Source organism: Ochotona princeps, chromosome 6 (assembly GCF_030435755.1).
Source record: "Ochotona princeps isolate mOchPri1 chromosome 6, mOchPri1.hap1, whole genome shotgun sequence".
Classification (NCBI taxonomy): domain Eukaryota; kingdom Metazoa; phylum Chordata; class Mammalia; order Lagomorpha; family Ochotonidae; genus Ochotona; species Ochotona princeps.
This window is the reverse complement of record NC_080837.1, coordinates 46702315-46722020: the sequence shown is the minus strand read 5'-3', so window position 1 is coordinate 46722020 and position 19706 is coordinate 46702315. Positions and strand designations below refer to the sequence as shown.

General features: G+C 44.3%; 1 protein-coding gene and 1 long non-coding RNA gene across 2 annotated transcripts; one reads left to right on the top strand and one right to left on the bottom strand.

The window, feature by feature from the left end:
* The first annotated feature begins 1745 nt into the window (after positions 1-1745).
* On the top strand, positions 1746-9277 carry LOC131480462 (uncharacterized). Its single transcript, XR_009245546.1, has 3 exons — positions 1746-1817; positions 8200-8269; positions 9182-9277. It is a non-coding gene; the product is annotated as an uncharacterized LOC131480462 (long non-coding RNA).
* An 8170-nt stretch (positions 9278-17447) lies between these two features.
* Positions 17448-18392, bottom strand: LOC101532048 (olfactory receptor 6E1). The gene is given in 3 exon segments (XM_036495568.2): positions 17448-17624; positions 17627-18107; positions 18109-18392. Coding segments are annotated over 3 exon segments (942 nt in total).
* Positions 18393-19706: the final 1314 nt, after the last annotated feature.

Below are 19706 nucleotides of genomic sequence, written 5' to 3'. Positions count from 1 at the left end.
TGAAAGTGGAGCAGCTGGGACATGAACCAGTGCCCATATGGGATCCTGACCCTTGCAAAAGGGAAAATTATCCAATTGAACCATCATGCCTGGCCCCATGCTCCCTGTTTTGTATCATAAGAGCTGCATTGCCCAGTTCTCTGGTCCTCTGGCTTCTGGATCGGTTCTGGCAATGGAAGCCTCTGGCGAAAGAATATAGTTAGGGAGTAGAGAGAATCAGATTGTTTTTCTCTATTTTCTCTGCTTCCTCTGTTACATTCCTGGAAACTGTGTCTCTGGGCTGGCAACCTTTCTCTGTGATCCTGGTTACCTGCATGCCATGATTCTAGTGCCCTCTGGACGCCCTTAGATTCTGGACTCTCTTAACACCATGACTGCCGTTATCCCGCCAGGCCAGGAGGTAGTAGCAGCTGCTTGCTGCCGCCAATTTCTGATCACTTCACTGCACCCTATTTGGCTTCTTAGCTTTCCAATTACCAGTGCACCGATTCCTTGTAGTAAAATTCCTCTAAACTGCTTTGCACTGTTCTGTTTCCTGGCTACACTGTGGGCGGTATCATCAGGAAATTCCTCTGAAATGCTTTGAGTGCTTCTGTTTCCTGGCTAAACCCTAAGGTGATATGGTTAAGAAGCTGTGTCAGTTATTGTCTCTTAGCTCTAAATCCAATGCTCTGTCATGCTGGGACTGGTATTGTACAAATGGCTATCTTGCCTCACCAGCTGGCTACCCCATTCGACTCTGCTAATGAAGGGTGCAAGAGGGAGACTCAGATGCTGGAGGAAAGGAGAGAATTGGCCCCCTCTGGTGTATTCCATGCGGGTTTCCTCATTAATTGCACTTCCCATGAGCAGCATCCCAGCAGCACATCTTCACTCCAGCAATGCTGGTTGCAGCAGTAGCTGTATCTACTTTGTGATTTTTCCCTCACATTTGCAGAACCAGTCTTGTCATACTCCCACAGAGACAGGTGCATAGTGCATAGTGGCTGGTGCTCCCTCCTCAGACAACTGAATTTCTGTCCTGGGGGATCCTTCTCTTTAGTTTCCGATTCTAATGATGCTGGCTTCCTCCCCCTGTTCCCTCAGGCTTGCAGGTGGGAGCTGTTTTCTGCACTTGTTATCCCTGGTTCTTTAGAGTCTTCTGTCTCTCTCTTTAACATACTTGTTTAAAAATATTACTGAAATATTTATTTGTTTATGTGAAAGGCAGAGTTACCCTGAGAGACCTTAATCTTTTTTTGTTTTGCTTTTATTTATTTATTTTTATAATCTTACATAGTTGATTGGGGTACAAAGGGTTAAGGGCTACAGGAAAGCGGGTAAGACCATTGTTTCCACACTAATATCATCATTTTCCCCCCTGTATCTGGGGTCAGAGGAGAAACAAAGGAAGAATCTCCACCCATCCTCCCTCCCATTCCAGGCCCCCAATGTGGGGCATGCTCTGAGGGTCCTGCTCAAGCAGTTTTCATAGTTCAACTGTTCTGAATTGCTGTCAATCTCGCTGTTATAAGCGTGATGAAAATTATTGAGACTCCACTGGCTGATATAGTCTCTTCATGGTTGGGGTTCTGAGATCAGCAGTTCAGTTGGAGGGAATCTCCAAAGAAACTTTGTCTGAGGTGATCCCAGACCTGACTCTTGTGTGTGCTTGCCAGTACAGGGTGTGGCACAGTCCTTCGCCCTAATCAGCTTATGCGCATGCTGGAGAGACCTTGATCTTTCACCTACTATTTCGCTTTCCAGATGTCTGCAACAACACCCAGAGCTGAGGCAAGTGAAAAGCAGGAGCCTGAATCTCTGTCCAGGTCTCCCAGGTGAGTGGAAGAAACCCAAATACCTGCACCGTCCTCTGCTTCCTTCCAGGAGTGTTAGCAGGAACCTGAATGGGAAGTAGGGGATGTATTGGCACTACAGTGTGGGTGCAGGTGTCCCAAGTGTGTTGGTTTAACACACGGTGCTGAATTGATTTTTTTGTGTTAAATTCTCTGTTCAGCTAGCTGGCACTTTTTTTGTCTTCTGAATGGGTCTTGCGTGTTACAGAAGTAGTGACAGTTTTTGTTTGGAAAGATAGCGACTTTGATGTTTGTGTTTTTGGTGTTGGATATGTTGAATTTGCAATGACAATGGCCTCTCTAAGTATAGGCTGATCACATCCTTGATGAAAGATGGAATTATGGGCCCTGGCATTTTTGGGAGAAATGAGATAAGACGATATTTCTGTCGTTTTCAATCTTGATGGGATGGCAAACTATGCAACTCTTTGGGTCATCTGGGTGTGGGAAGACAAGAGCAGATGGTTATAAGCAGCCTCATGAAGAATGGGCAGCAAGAGGTTTAATAATCCACAGATTTGTAGAAGCAGTGATTAGTTGATGAGAAAGTATTGAAAAATGTAGCTTACTCCATTTCTGTGTGTGTGTGTGTGTGTGTGTGTGTGTGTATATACACATCCTTGAATTCTTGCCAAGCCTATCCCAACACTGGGGCTGTCCTTAAAAACACAAACCAAGGTCCCCCAGAGCTCTTGCTGTTTTTCCTAGCACCACTGGGAAAAGTCAGCAGGTCGCAGTGAACAGTTTTTCGTCCTTTTCTGTCTTTGGGTTTTACTATTCTATTACCAGACACCAGAGTGATCCCACAGAAATGTGCATAACTTATGGGGAATGTATAGTGTCTGATGAATTGTTTCCTTTTACTTGGCTGTTATTATTTTTGGGCATTATGAATTTATTCAAACAGCTGCTGACTGCCAATTCTGTGTCAGGTCTCTAGTACATGTATAATTCTCTACCTTTGTAGTTCTAAGTCTTTTCTGCTTTGTAGTCAACTCTTACAATATGTATTTGATAGGCAGAGTGAGAGTGAGAGTTTGAGAGACAGAAAGAAAAAACAAAATGATTTCGTCCTTGGTCTGCTCTCTAGTTGCCCACACAGCCAGGGCTGAACCAGGCCACAGCCAGGGATTAAGAGCTGCATCCGGGTCTCCTAGGCAGACAGTAACGACCATCACCTGCTGCTTCCCAGGATGCCCTTACTAGGAAACAGAGTGGGGAGCAGAGCAGGGACTTAGTCCAGGCACTATACATGGGATGTGGACATTCAGAGGGATGCTTAATAGCCACTCCAGTCTTCTGGAGCCTGTTGCTTTCCATCTCCTTTCCTGACAAAATAATGACAACATGAGATGAGCCTTTTAATGCATTCCAGAGTAATACTGTGTCAGTTCCTTTCTCTGTCCCGTCTTGGATGAAGAACCAAACATCCTCTTTTCAAGTTTAAATTCTCCTTGTATTCTCAATTCTTGTTGTGTAATAGCATCTAGAATCAAAGGCTTTCTCTGTTAATTTTCTCTGTTAATTTTCCTCATATTGGCTAGTTTAAGTATTTTTTAAAAGGTAGTTTCTTATTTACTTGAAAGGCACAGTTACAGAGAGAGATAAAATCTTCCATCTGTTGATTCACTCCCAAATAGTCACAGTGATCAGGGCTAGCTCAGCCTGAAGCTAAGAGCCAACAGCTTCCTCTGGGCCTTCCATGTGGGTGCAGGGTCCCAAGGACCTGGGCTATCTTCCGCTGCTTTCCAAAGTGCATCAGAAAGGAGCTGGGGGCCCGGCGCGGTGGCCTAGTGCTTTAAGTCCTCACCTGGAATGCACTGGGTTCCCATTTGGCGCTGGTTCTAATCCCAGCAGTCCTTCTTCCCATCCAGCTCTCTGCTTGTGGCCTGGGGGAGCAGTCAAGGACGGCCCAAAGCCTTGGGACCCTCCACCCGCGTGGGAGACCTGAAAGAAGTTGCTGGTTCCTGGCTTTGCACAGCACTGACCGTTGCGCTCACTTGGGAAGTGAACCATCGGACGGAAGATCTTTCTCTGTCTCTGCTTCTCTGTATATCTTACTTTGCAATAAAAATAAAATAAATCTAAAAAAAAAAAAATAACAAAAAGGAATTGGATCAGAAGTGGAGCAGCTAGGACTCAAACCTGAGCCAATATGGGTTGCTGGTGTTGCAGGAAACAACTTTACCTGATATGCCATGCTACGGGCCCAATTTAAGTATTTTTAATTTCTTCCTTTCTTCTTTGCATATGGATTCAATTTTCCTTCCCCTATTTTTAAAAAACAAAGCCCCAAACTCTTAAACCCAAAAGCCTTCACTCGACCTTGCTGGCAGCTTTCATCTTGTTTTTCTCACCCTTTTACTGCTACAAGTTTAAGAAGAGAATCTCATTTTCTTAGTGCACAGTCAGTGCTTGCTGTAGTCTCTTGACCTCCGCTGTTCTCTCAGCCCTGTGCTTGTTGCTTGCAGTGATGACTGAAGGCAATTCCGTGGTAATTATAAGGTGTGGAGGATCTTTCTCAGCCCTTATTCTCTGAGATTTCCCTACGGCATTTGACATGGCTGATTACCTTTCTTTTCTCCTCTCAGTATTCACAGTACAGCATGTGATTTTCTTCCTATTCTTTAACCTTTCTAGTACAGCTTAACTAACGACACCGAGCTTCATTTCTAACACATCAACTGCAGTTTGCTGAGGACATGAAGATATAGTGGTGCCCCCAAAAGCTGATTGCTGCTCAAATGGGCCATGTGTAATTTTGTCCTGTGATGTTAAAATCAATCAGTGGCTGCTCCTCAGCTTGGGAAGTCAAGGTATTTAGTTGTGTCAGAGACTGGTTAAGTAAACATTTTTTTAAAAAAGATTTATTTATTTGGGCCTGGCGTAATAGCCTAGTGGCTAAATCCTTGCCTTGCATGTGTTGGGATCCCATATGGGTGCCAGTTCATAGCCTGGCTGCTCTGTTTCCCATCCAGCTCCCTGCTTGTGGCCTGGGAAAGCAGTCGAGGATGGTCCAAAGTGTGGGACCCTGCACCTGCGAGGGAGACCCGGAAGAAGCTCCTGGCTCCTGGCTTCGGATCGGCTCAGCTCTGGCAGTTGTGGCCATTTGGGGGCTAAACCAGCAGTCAGAAAATTTTTTTCTCTCTCTTTCTCTCTGTGAATCTGACTTTCCAATAAATATTGGAAAGTCAGATTCACGGAGAGAAGAGAGATCTTTCGTCCATTGGTTTGCTCCTCAGATGGCCACAGTGGTTGGAGCTGAGCCGATCTGAAGCCAGGAGCCTGAAGCTTCCTCAGTGTTTCCCTCGTGGGTGCTGAAGCCCAAGAACAGTAGCCATCCTCCACTGCTTTCCTAGGCCATAAGCTGGATCAGAAGTGGAGCAGCCAGGATACAAACCATGCCCACATGCAATGCAGATGGAAGCTTAGCTTGCTATGCCATGGCACCAGGCCTCTAAAGTAAATGATCTTATCAGGGACCAGTGCTTCTTGTATGTCTCTCCCTAAACAACACTTGCTAACAAGTCCTGCTCATCCAACCCCTTTCATCTCTCTAAGGTTAAATCTTCCTGTTTCTGACTGGCGTATGTTAAGGCAAGGACTTTAGCCGCTAGTCTACCGTGCGGGGCCCTTTGAACTCATTCTTAAGCCATTACTGTTAATATTTGTGATAGTTTTTCAAAGCTTTCCACTACATACCTATGTATTTAAATAAAAAGGATCATATGGTACTTCAGTCTTTTTTAAAAACTTAGGAATTGTCAACATCTTTATGTCACTAAGTGTTCTTTTCGTGATAAATTTTCTATATGATTATGCATATATGGTTACATATGATTATTTTGTATCAACATTTATTTAACCAATTAATTGCTAATTGCTAGCACTTATTTTTAACTTTTTTTTGAGATTTTATTCATTTTTATTGGAAAGTCAGATTTACAGAAAGGAGAGACAGAGAGAAAAATCTTCCATCTGCTGGTTTACTTCTCACATGACCGCAATAGCTGGAGCCCATCTAAAGCCAGGAACCAGGAGCTTCTTCTAAGTCTCGCACGCGTGTGCAGGGTCCCAAGGCTTTGGGCCATTCTCGACTGCTTTCCCAGGCCACAAGCAGGGAGCTGGATAGGAAGTGGAGCAGCCAGTATATGAACCAGTGCCCTTGTGGGATCCTGATAAGGCAAGGATTTTAACCACTAGGCTATAGCACCAGGCCCAACCGTGTCTTTTTCTTTTATTTCATAGCCTTCTTTTATTATTATTATTATTATTATTATTATTATTATTATTATTATTATTATCATTTTATGATACAGTTCCATAGGCTCTGGGATTTCCCACACCCCCTCCAAATTCCTCCCCCCCAAAGTTCCCCTATATTATTACTATACTATAGTTCATAGGAAGGCAGATTTACAGAGAGAAAGAGAGAGAGAAAAAGAGAGATCTTTTGTCGGATGGTACACTCCCCAGATGGCCGCAGTGATCAGAGCTAAGCCGATCTGAAGCCAGGAGCCAGGAACTTCTTCCAGATCTCCCATGTGTGTGCAGTCTCATCCTCCACTACTTTTCCTGACCATAAGCAGGGAGCTAGCTGGAAAGAGGAGCAGCTGGATTATGAACCAATGTCCATATGGAATTCTGGCACTTGAAGGTGGGGGATTAGCCCGTTGAAGCACAGCAGTGGCCCCTGGATGACTGTACTTCCACCCAGTTAAAATGGCTGTCATTTTACCTTCATTCTGTTATTACTTTGTTCCCCTCCTCCATTTGATTTTCTGAGTCATGTTTTGTGACATGCACGTTCCTCAAAATGTTATCCATTTACTCCATTTGCCAATTGATGGCTAGTTGAGTTGTTTCTAGTTTGAGACAGAAAGGAGTTGAGAGGAGGCTGCATTGAGAGAGAGAGAGATAGAGATAGAGAGAGAGAAAGATTTTCCATCTGCTGATTAACTCCCTGTAATAGCCAGGGTTTGGTCAGACAGGTACCGGAACCCCAAACTCAGTCTGGGTACCTGCCTGTATGGCAGAGACCCACTTACTTGTGTTATCCTGCTGCCTACCAGGGCAAGCATTCGGTAGGAAGCTGAACTTAGACATGGAGCATGAACTTGAAGTAAAGCACTCCCGTATGGGAAGTGCGATTCCCAATCTGTGTGTTGATGGCTACTCTAAATCCCCTCTCCTAAGTACAAATCTTTTATTTATTATTTTTTTAAAGATTGATTTATTTGATTGGAAAGATAGCTTTATATAGAGAGAAAGAGAGTCAGAGAGAAAGGTTTTCCCTCTGCTGGTTCACTCCCCAAGTGGCTGCAGCATCCAGAGCCTAGACAGTCCAAATCAGGAACCTGGACCTTCTTCTGGGTCTCCCATGTGGCTGCAGGGGCCCAAGGACCTGAGCCATCCTCCACTGCTTTCCCAGGCCATAAGCAGGGAGCTGGATCAGAAGTGGAGCAACTGGGACTCAAACTGGTGCCCGTAGGATGCTAGCACCACTAGTAGAGGATTAGCCTGTTGAGCCCCTGTGTACAATTTTTTTGAGTAAACATGTTTTCATTTTTGTGGAGGGGTTAAATATTCATAATTAAGATTGCTGAGTTGTATGATAAGTGTATGTTTAACTTCATAAGAGACCATCAAACTTTCTTCTGAAGTGGTTCTATCATTTTGCAGTCCCGTTAGCAATGCACGTGACTTCCAGTCATCCGTGGTTTCCATTGAATCTTTGACATGCACACGCTCTGCTTTCCTTACCATGATGGGTTGTTCTGAGTGGATCTTCCTTCATGTGAAATCTCCAGGAAGTATTTCATTACTTTGTCGGGTACTCATCCTAAGAGTCATTCTTACAGACACCTCAGTCAGGAAGTCTCCTTCTTTGTCAAAGAGAACACTGATGTCTACAGGGTTATCTGAACATGCTCATCACTCCGGTTTTTTGGTTTTGTTTTTTTTCATTCTGTTCCTTAGACAGCCCCAAACGTTAACTAGCCCCGAGTGTCAGTGATTTTTTTCTTTAATATTTTACATTTTAGAAAACAAGCAGAATTTGTGTCTGCATTTCTACTGTTTGTATGCTTTTCTTCATTTGTTCTTTGTGAGTTTCAGTTTGCAGACAAAAGCATTCTCTAGTGGTGTATGCTTCCCTTTGGTCTGGCTCTTGTTGGAAGGAGCCCTTTTGTGCTCCCGTCCCTCAGCGGGGTATCACAGGCACCCCTCCCCACTCCTCTCTCTTGCCACCGGGCTGGAGGGGCCCGCTGCCTGTGTCAGATGCCTGTGTGGGGTTGGCAGAGCCACGGCTTATTCGTTGGCCTCCGTGTGAGCAGAGCCTTTTCCTTCTCTCTCCTTGCTGCAGGAGGGAGAGAAAGCTACGTGGTGTGGTGCTTGTGTGAGCCAGGAAAAGGCCCTGTGATCTGCAAGTGGAGGTATTCATTTCCACTTGAATAGAGGCATGGAGCTTTTTTTTTTTTTTTTTGGACTGGAGCTGCTATTTTGCATAAAACAAAGCAGTTATACATTAGCGTGGGATAACTGGCTTTTCTCAGGAGCTGTCTAACAATGGCTAGAGACAATGGTCTAATTATATGGGAACCCCGGTTTAAAGAGTCATAACCCTATACACAATATCTGAACCAAATCTCACCATTCCTTTCCAAAGAGATTGCAGCTGGTTTGTGGCCCTCATGAAAAACCCGTTTGTCCCTTCCGTCTCCTCACTGCTCTCAAAGCGCTGTGGTTTGTTTCAGTCTCTGGCCTTTGCCAGCGGCTGTTCCCATAGCCCAGGGTGCCTGCCTTCCTTTCTTCTGCTTATCTACTATTCACTTCTTTTTTAAGGCTCAGTTACTTTCTCCCTTTTCCTATCTTTTTTTTTTTTTTAAGAACTTCAGTATATTCAGAAGTCTGCCATCTACAGATGTTCACTGCCAGTACGTAGGATTTAACTTCAATTGCATTTCAGATTAATGAATGTATTGATGGTCTATCTTGTTGTCTTTGCAGAAATGAACTATTTGAGAGTAAAGATGTTTTCGTAATTTTTGTATCCAGCACTTAACACAAGGTCCTGACAACACGAAGTTTTGTTGAACTAATGAGCTGAGTGAATGTTAGGCGTATCACTGGTACTCAGTAAATACTTGTTGATTGGTTGGCTGTGGGACCAGTGTAGGAAATACTAGATAACTTTGTTTTACAGTATCACCATTTTACTGTAGATGTAGCTTGAAATCCCACCCCTGAGGGTGTGTGAGACTTTGTGGGACCAGGGTGAAGCTGCTGTGTAAAATGCCTGTAGTCCATATCAGAGTGCTTAGGTTCAAGTTCCCCTCTGCTTGCAGATATAGACCCCGGGAGAAAGAAGGAGATGGCCCCAGTCCTTGGCTTCCAGCCACCCAGCTGGGAGACTTGATGGAGTGCTGAACTCCTGGCTTCAGCCTCTCCCAGTCTCAGCTGTTGAAGGCGTTTGGGGAGTAATCCAGCAAATGAAGCATGTTTCTCTGTGTTTCTTTCTGTTGCTCTGCCTTCCAAATAAATAAAACTAATGAAACAAACAAAAAAGTAACCTACATATCCCATCCACCCACTATGTCTTTCTCCAGCACTGATTCCTGCTTCTCTTCCTCTTTCTTGCACAGTTATCTGACCTCAAAAGGGTAGATGACTTAAAAGAGGGGACAAAAAGGAGGGTAAGGAGAGATGAATAAAACATTGGGAGATATCTAAGAATATCTGAAAACCTTTGCTATCAATTATACTCAACTCTGTGAGTTGGGAATTATGCTATGCAATGATTATATAGAAAATGCGGGATAAATGCTGACTGAGCAGGCAAGATTTTGTTTACATGTAGTTGGTAAAGACTACAGGGTAGAGCCTGCTTCCAAGATATAAGTGACATTTTCAATTGTAGATTCCCTGCTTTGGCAGTGGGGATACATAATCCTGGGGGAGGTTCACACCAGGATTATTCAGGAATGTGTTGGGGAGAGAAGCCAGCATAGTATCTCTGTGTGTCCCCTTGGCGCCAGTTCTGTTCGTGAGCAGCAGAGTGTGGAAAATAGAGCCACTCTGTACTCTTTGGAGTCCTGCCCCCTGTAGGATTGACTTGGCAGGGAAAAAGCCTGCTGGACCACACTAGCAGCTAGACCTGCCTTCACCAGAGTTTTTCTCTCCAAGTTGTTTGGATGCTTAAGGCAGAGTACAGTGATAGATCCCTGGGGAACAGGTTGAGAAGTATTCCACTCAGTCATCGAAACTTTAAACACATTTTGAGAGAATAGAACCGTCAGAGAAGTAGGCGATGGCAGGTAAAAATAGACGAAGGAGAAGCTTAGCTTTTTTTTTTTTTTTTTGTCTATAGCAAGCAAAAGAATGAAGAAGCAACAATAACCTAGTAAACAAATATTTGCATGGTTATGACGCAGCATTCATTAAGATTTACTGGATATCAACTTTAGGCTGTGCTTGAAACAAATTCCTGTTTTTAGGAAGGTTATAGAGGTTTAAATTTGAGGTGGTATAAATGAAACAAATAGATATTGAAATGGAAAACTGTGGAGTGAGAAGACTTTTTATAAAATTTGGGTTAATGTACATGTTTTTGGGGAATATTGTGTAACTTGATCCCTGAAGAGTGAGCCTGTGAGAGCTGGGGACAGAGTACCTGCTGGAGGAAGAAGCAAGTGCAGAGACTCTCCATGTGGCTGGAGGATGGTGGGTGAGGGGTAGGACAAGAGCAGCTGCTGATAGCCGGTCCTGGGCTGGACCAGGCAGGATCCTTCAAAGTCAACCCAGGCATCTCTCTTGGAAAACTGAATGATCTCAGAATCACCAAGGCACATTGAAGGTTAAGAGAAAGCATTTGAGTTTTATTTGAAGAGCAAAGGTAAGCTACTTAGTGCATTTTAGACAGAGCATTGAAGCTGGTCATGTCTTATAAAGCTCCCTGTGACTGCTGTGTGGATGCTGGGTTGGTGATGGGCACAAGAGGCTGAGGAGGAGGAGGAGGAGATCATTTGTAGTCACCTGTGACAACTGTTAAAGACTTGAACTAGAGCAGGCCAGTGGAGGTGGAGACAAGAGCTTGATATTAAAATACATTTTCAGGGGAAAATTGATAGCTACATTTATGTGCTTTTCCCCCCAAAGTGGCAGAAAGCCTGTGCAGTCAGAAGCTCCGGTGAATCACCGCAGGCAGCCTCCTGTGGGTGTTTTTTCCCAGGAGGAGACTTCTGGGCACTTGTGAACCTGCTCAGGACTCTTTCTTGGAAAGGTGAATGACCTTGGACTGACTTAGGGACATTTGCTTCAGAAGCTTCCCCAGTGGCACTGACAGTGGCCTCCCTGAAGGAGGGTATGTGAGCGGCAGCCTCCAGTGCCATGAATGTGAGCCAGACAGCGCCTGTGGCCACAGAAGTCCTCAGCTCTCCCTGAGATGCAGAATTGAAAGGTGCTGCTAGACCTGACACAATAGCCTAGTGGCTAAAGTCCTCACCTTGCATGTGCCAGGATCCCACCAGGGCACCGGTGCATATCCTGGCTGCTGCACTTCCTTTCTAGCTCCCTACTTGTGGCCTGGGAAAGCAGTCAAGGATGGCCCAAAGCCTTGGGACCCTGCACACATGTGTGAGACTTAGAAGAAGCTCCTGGTTCCTGGCTTCGGATTGGCTCAGCTCTGGCTGTTGCGGCCACTTGGGGAGTGAATCAGTGGATGGAAGATCTTTGTCTCTCCTCTGTGTAAATCTGCATATCTGATAAAAAAATGCTTTAAAAATAAAATGAAAGTTGCTGCTGCTGCTGAAATAGTGAGGCTGACTGGGTGCTGGGGCAGAGAGGGCACTAACATGCTCACTGTACCCCCTTTCATCATAAAGTCATCAAGTTTTTCTTGAGCTCAAGGGAGGAAGATTTTCAGAGGGAGGCCTGACAGGATGATGGGAGAGTGAGTCAGCTGCTTTCAAGGTGTTAGTGGCTGTCACACTCAGATTTACTCTGTGAGACTCTAGAGGGTGGAAGCTGGGATACCCTAAACTTGGTCTAGGGAGATGTGTGTTGCTGTGACCACACAGCCACGCAAGCCCATGGGCAGATGTCTTAGGACAATAACGGAGTCAAAATGAGCTCACAAGCAGATTGGGTTGAACAAGGTGCTAAGGCATCCTTACTGCAACAGGAGAAATGGAGTCAAGATGAGCACCAGGCCAGGCCAGTGGCAGCCAAACAGGGAAGGTCAAGCCCTTGTCCATCAAGTTTCAGGGTCAGTTTTTGGTAAATTTGAGAGCCCAGTCAGCTGAAGATTGGAGGAAGCTATGTGAATTAGGTTGGTAGCTGTACCGATAAATGTTTGTGGATGGAGTGGTGATTCCTCAGCCTCCTTGGAGACCTGAGTGCCACATTCTCTTGACCCTATAAAGTAAATGACCGTTGTAACAGTGAGAGAATCTGCTTCCCAACTAGTAAGTCCTTTGCCCTGGCTGCTTTTAAACAAAAGCTCCTGGCTCCTGGCTCCGGATAGGCTCAGCTCCAGCCATTGTGGCTGTTTGGAGAGTGAACCAGTAGATGAAAGGTATTTCTGTCTCTACTTCTCTCTGTAAATCTTTTCCAATGAAAATAAATACACCTTAAAAAATGGATGTCAACTTTGCAGGCCCCTACTGTACATGTGTTTCAAAAGCTTTTGCACCAAAAATAAGCTTGTTTTTAAAGAATTATTTATTTTCATTGCAAAGTCAGGTACACAGAGAAGAGCATAGACAGAAAGGAAGATCTTCCGTCCGATGATTCACTCCCCAAGTGAGTGCAACGGCCGGTGCTGCACCAATCCGAAGCCAGGAGCCAGGAACTTCCTCCAGGTCTCCCACGCAGGTGCAGGGTTCCAAGGCCTTGGACCGTCCTCGACTGCTTTCCCAGGCCACAAGCAGGGAGCTAGAAAGGAAGTGCAGCGGCCGGCGTTAGCTGGGATTAGAACCGGTGCCCATATGGGATCCCAGTGTGTTCAAGGCGAGGACTTTGGCCACTGCGCCGGGCCCCAAAATAAACTTAAAATCTGACTTTCACAGAATATTTCTGAAATACCCTTGTGTGATTTAATTCTCATTGCGTTGTATGCTATTGCTAATATTGGCTTGAAGTGCCTCGGTTGAAGATTTTAATATAATTCAAAATTATTTTACTAAACATTCAATAAACACCAACTAAAGGTTGTTATCTAGAGATAAGATAGCAGAGCAAGAGTAAACTGAGCACACATATACCAAGCACCAAGTGAAAAAATAAAACGCTACTGGTGGGCCCGGCGGCGTGGCCTAGTGGCAAAAGTCCTCACCTTGAAAGCCCCGGGATCCCATATGGGCACCGGTTCTAATCCCGGCAGCTCCACTTCCCATCCAGCTCCCTGCTTGTGGCCTGGGAAAGCAGTCGAGGACGGCCCAATGCATTGGGACACTGCACCCGCGTGGGAGACCCGGAAGAGGTTCCAAGTTCCCGGCATCGGATTGGCGCGCACCGGCCCGTTGCGGCTCACTTGGGGAGTGAATCATCGGACAGAAGATCTTCCTCTCTGTCTCTCCTCCTCTGTGTATATCTGGCTGTAATAAAATGAATAAATCTTTAAAAAAAAATAAATAAAAATAAAACGCTACTGGTGCAGTGAATGTCCCATGTGGCTGCTCCCTCGGCTCATCTTTCCCACCCTGAGCCAACTGCAATCCTGCATGAAAGGCAGAGTGACAGAAAAAAACAGAGACAGAAATTGCCTTTCTGCTGATTCATTCCCCAAATGGTGACTATCGCCAGGCCTGAGCCAGGCTGAAAGCAGGAACTCCGTGTTGGTCTCCCACATGGGTAGCAGAAACCATGCCCTTGAGCCATCTTCCATTGCCTCCCAGGATGTGTGATCAGGAAGCTGGATTGCAAGGCAGAGCTGCAAATGGCAGCCTAATATGCTATGCCATAGCACCTGCCTCTGTAAAGTTTTTCTGAGTATGCATGTGCGTGTATTCCTAAATAATACATTTTTGTTTTTTAAAACATTTTTAGATTTTATATAAATGATGTCAAATTGTGTATTTTTAAAAATTTCCTTTCTTCTTTTTTAATCTGAAAGGCAGGGCCCCGGCTAAAGTCCTCACCTTACATGTGCTGGGATCTCATATGGGCTCCAGTTCTAATCCAGTGGCCTGCCTCCCATCCAGCTCCTTGCCTGTGGCCTGGGAAAGCAGTCAAGAACAGCCCAAAGCCTTGGGCCCAAACCTGGCTTCTCCACTTCAATCTAGCTCCCAGCTGATGTATCTGGGAAAACAGTAGAAGATGGCCCGAGTGCTTGGTCTCCTGGATCTGCATAGGAGACCTGGAAGAAGCTCCTGGCTTCTGGCTCCTGGCTTTGGCTTGGCCTATTCCTGGCCCTTGCAACTATTTAGGGAATGAACCAGCAGGTGAAAGATTTTTCTCAATCTCTGTCTCTTCCTTTCTGTGTAACTTTTTCAAATACAAATTAAAAATCCTTAAAAATATTACCTCCTTAATATTTCGTATGTTGTTATGGTTTGTAAGTGATATTTTAAAAAAATCTAATTTTTGATTGTTTATTGCTAGCATTTAGGAAAACAATTGATTTTTAAAAATAATATATCACAGTTGACCCCACTTGGTCAAAGATGTACTATCTTTTGGCTATATTATAACAATTTGTTAACACTTTGTTAATAACTTTTCGATTTGTTGGGGGGATTCTTTTCTATTGATAGTGTCTGGTTTTGTTATTAGGGTAAGGCTAACCTTATAGGATGAGACAGGTTTCTTCCTGTCTTATAGCTGAAGTCATTTGTGTAGCATTGGAATTATTCCTCCCTTGGAAATTGAGAAGATTTAATCAGCAAAGCCACATGGGACTGGAGTTTTCTTTGGGAATATTATAGGTTGTTGACATTGCAAGTAGCAGTTTAACCTACTGGGGTCACATTAGCACCAAATGTATTATCTTTTTTTTTTTTTTTTAATTTCGAAATATCACTTTTTTATTTCAAAGGAAACAGGTATTATCCATCTTAAATAGTTTTTCAATTTACCTATGTTTAGGATTTTTGCTCCTCAGATGACTGCAACGGCTTGGGCTGGACTGGGCTGGCACCAGGAGCCCAGAGTTTTGTCCACATCTCCCAAGGGGCCTAAACGCTTGAACTGTATTCTGCTGCTTTCCTAGCCACATTAGGGAGCTGGGTTGGACACAGAACATCCAGGGCTTGAACTGGCACTAGGACGTGGGATATTGGCATCAAGAGTAGTAGCTCAATCATTATGCCATGATGCTGACTCTAAATTTATAAGTTTATTTACATGTTTCTTCTATTAAAAACTCTATACATCTCTGTTAAAGTAATTTTTACATGTTTTTTCTTTTCATGTATTCAAGTTTTAATCTAATCAATTATTTTTAGTGTATTTCAGTTTAAGCCACGAAGTGAGAATGTATCTAAATTCTGCCCTTAAGCAACAGACTTTACCTTTCTTTATCTAAGTTATTCGTTCCATAAAACAGAACAGCCAGCAATCAATACAACACTCTATATCAAGGCCTGACATACACAGTCTAATGCATATGAACTCATTTAGTCCGTTTTATGACCATATATCACTAACATCTCTGTTAGTCTACCTGTGACACAGAAAATTCTTGCTCGCAAAAGATCAAGGGGCTGGCAGGTGTCTGAGCTGTGATGGGAACCCAGGAAGGATGTTTGCAGTCACTGTGTGCCCAGACCTCGTGCTGAACTGCCACCCGGATGCTGCTGTCCACTCACATGCAGCCCCAGCAGCCAGGGGGCTTCTCCGCATGCCCTTATCCCTTACTTCGGTGTGAGAATTGTGTTGAGAATTGGCTGTCTAGTTCCAAACCCCTCTTTGATAAATGGACCTACTATAACAATTGCTCATATTTTGTTCTAACAGAGGTGAATCAATGGCATATGAGTGTAAAAATAATGTTGTTTTGGGGTAAGCATTTAATCTAGCAGTTAAGACGCCCATGTCCTGTCTTGAAGAGCCTGGGTTTGATTCCTTGTTCTGGCTCCTTAATGCTAACCCTAGAAGACAGTAATAGTGATGGCTGACATGACTATGCCTCTTCCATCTGCATGGGTGATTCAGATTGAGTTCCCAGGTCTCAGTTTCCACCCTGGCCTACTTTAGCTGTTGCAGACATTTGGGGGAATGAATAGGTGGCAGGGAGCTCTCTCTTGCTCCATTTCTGTCACTCTAAAAGGAAAAGAAGTGGGGAGAGGAGAGGAGAGAATAGGAAAGGGGAGGGGCGTGGAGGGGAAAGAAGGAGACCTGAAGAAAAATACAGAAATAGAAAATAGTGAAGTTGTAATAAAAATGTTTTTGTGCAGTTGATTCCTTTTAATAGGTTCCATAAAGTCAGGAAAAAATTGTGGAATTAGGTGTGATAACTATGAAGGTTGGTAAGGAAAAAGTCCTAGGATTTTTATTTTAGTTTCTTGTCTGAAATTTTCTTGTTACTGACATAAATGATGAAAATTTTGGAAGATACATAATGAATTTGGTTTAACCCAAAAGGACTAACAACCAGCAAAATAATTTTCACAGAAAAAAATTATGTTTATAGATTAGTGAATAAATACACCTTTACCTGGTTTCATTTCAAATACATACTTAAAGTATGTTTTTACTTTTGATTGTTGTGTGTCGTTAATCTTACTTCCCGTATCCCAAATAATCAATTGAGCACAGGTGCTAGTCATTTTGGTAGGAAGATTTCCTTTCTGGTTTACCATTTTTCTTTGCATCATTTATTGAAAGGGCTGTGCTTGACTAGCAAGAGGTGTACATTCATCATCCACCCATCCTTTCATATACTGCACTGGGCCGTCCTTGACTGCCTTCCCAGGCCACAGGCATGGAGCTACATGGGAAGTGGAGCAGCTGGGATATGAACTGGCACTCAAATGAGATCCCAGCGAATGCAAGGTGGGACTTTAGCCACTAGGCTACTGTGCTGTGCCCAGAATACTAAGGTTTTTACTCTAGTTTAAAAACGTGGCAAAATGGGCCCGGCGGCGTGGCCTAGTGGCTAAAGTCCTTGCCTTGAACACACTGGGATCCCATATGGATGCCGGTTCTAATCCCGGCAGCTCCACTTCCCATCCAGCTCCCTGCTTGTGGCCTGGGAAAGCAGTCAAGGACGGCCCAAGGTCTTGGTACCCTGCACCCGTGTGGGAGACCCGGAAGAGGTTCCTGGTATCCGGATTGGCGCAGCACTGGCCGTCGCACTCACTTGGGGATCTTCCTCTCTGTCTCTCCGACTTTGTAATAAAAATAAATAAATCTTTAAAAAAATGCGGCAAAACTAAGGAACTCAGATACAGAGGCAGCAAATATCAAGACAGGACAAATTGTAGTTCTATATGGGTTTTTCTGTACCCTCTGAATGAGACCGAATGCATAAATAGTGGTACATGAAAGCACTGTGGACTTAAACCTCTTACAGAAGTTATCAATGATGATAGCCATGGAGATCAGAACTGAAGTTTCCTTTGAAGAGACTCCAAGAAGGAGGAAACCTTTTTTTCCCCACGGAGACCTGGTTCTTTATGAGAGGAGCTTGTTCACCTGCTCCCTGAACACCTGCTTCACCTGTTTGTTCCTCAGGGTGTAGATGGAGTGGTTGAGCACCGGGGTCACCACGGCGTTGAACAGTGCCACCACCTTTCTGCGGTCCTCTCCCTGGCCACCTTTGGCTGTAGCAAAGGTACATCTTCATGTACCTTTTGGATGTACATGAAGATGCAGCTGCCATAGAAGAGGGACACCACAATGATGTGGGAGGAGCAGGTTGAGAAGGCTTTCTGCCTCTCGCTGGCTGAGGGGATATGCAGAATGGTGTGGAGGATGTGACTGTAGCAGGTGGCCGTCACACACAAGGTGCCCAGTAAGCTGATGATGGCTGTCACAAAACCTATGAGTTCTATCAGAGTTGTGTCTGCATATATGTGTTCCAGGAGTGGAAATTTATCACAGACGAAGTGGTTAATGACATTAGGGCCACAGAATGACTGGTTAAATATGATGACACTTGGAAGAATGATAAGAATGAATCCTGTGCTCCATGAGCAGAGTACTAGCTGGACACACATCCTTTGGCTCATGATGGTGGCATAGCGCGAGGGGTTACAAATGGCCACGTAGCTGTCAAAGGACATCACTGCCAGGAGGAAGAACTCTGTGGTGCCCAGGGAGAAGTAGAGGAAACTGTAGGAAGCATCCTGCGAGGGAGATGGTCTTGTGCCCTGTGAGGATGTTGGTCAGCATCTTGGGGAAGAGGACAGAGGTAAACCAGATCTCCAGGACAGCAAAGTTGTGCAGGAAGTAGTACATGGGAGTGTGGAGGCACCTGTCCATGAGGGTGAGGAGAAGGTTGCCCAGCAGGGTGAGGAGGTAGGTGAGGAGGAGCCCGAGGAAGATGAGCAGCTGCAGCTCGCAGGCGTCTGAGAGCCCCAGCAGGGTGATCTTGGTGATGGTGGTGAGGTTCCCCATGGCTCACCTCTGGGAGCAGCTGGGGATGGTGGACGGAAGGTGTCCTGTGTCAGGAGTGGTGATGTTCTGGAGCTCTGAGGACAACCTGGAACGGAAAGGAAGGTGGGTGTGTGTTGCATTCGGGGCTGACCAAAGTTTTTGTGAAAGTCTTGCCACTGACTTCTCTATTTGTTTGCAGAGCCTCTGAAGGTACCTATCTAGTCTCTGTTGTGTGTGTTAGAGATGGGAGAAAGTGATGATGTTTAGGGGTACAACATAAGTGTGTGTACAACCAAAAATTATCCCTTCTTCTGTTATCTGAAAAGATTATTCCTATTTCTTAGTGAATTCCTTCATTCCTAGTAATGCAAGCTTTCAGTACTATTTTTTTAATTCTTATTCCAATATTGGGTTTTTACCCACAAATAATAGATAATGGAGGGTGTTAATATTACTAGATTTTCCTAATCTTTGTTGCCTTTCACTGTCATTTGGGTTAATTAAAAGGAACTAAGAAAACTATGGAGAAAAAAAAAGCACAACTCTCAAAAACCAAAAAATTACCAAGTCCAATCATATATACATACATAAAATCTAAATAGGATTTTGTATTATTTTCCAAATACTACTTCCAGTTTTTTCTGGTACCACGTCCTCCCAGAAATACTGGGCTGTAGATAAAACAAATTCTTTTCAATATTTGGATTTAAAAGAAGCATTTATTTTTATTGGAAAGGCAGATTTGCAGAAAGTAGAGATGGAGAGAAAGATCTTCCATCTGCTGGTTTACTCCCCAAGTGGCTGCAATGGCCAAAGCTGAGCCAAAACGAAACCAGGAGCCAGGAGCCTCCTCCGGGTCTCTCAGTTGGGTGCAGGGTCCCAAGGCCTCAGGCTGTCCTCCATTGCTTTTCCAGACCAAGCAGAGGGAGCTGGAGAGGAAGTGGAGCAACTGGGATATGAACTAGCACCCATAAGGGATCACAGTGCATACAAGGCAAGGACTTAAGCCACTAGGCTATCGTGCTGGGCCCATTCAATATTTGGATTTTTTAAAATCTATTTTCTTTTTTAAAATTTTTATTTTTCCAATTTGTCAAACAATTCTGTATAGTCTGGGATTCCCCTACCCCCAATTTCCACCCCCAATTGATTTTTCCCTTAATGTGCTGACATTTTTTCATTTAATAAGCATCAGTCTTTTAAGGCCCATTTATGCTTAAATCTCCTCAAGAAGTCCTGTATTTTCTATGAGGCCTTTTCCTCTGAATGAATAGTCTTTTGTATCTCAGATTATTTTGTTAGATTTCACTTTACTGTACAATATTGTCTAATTGT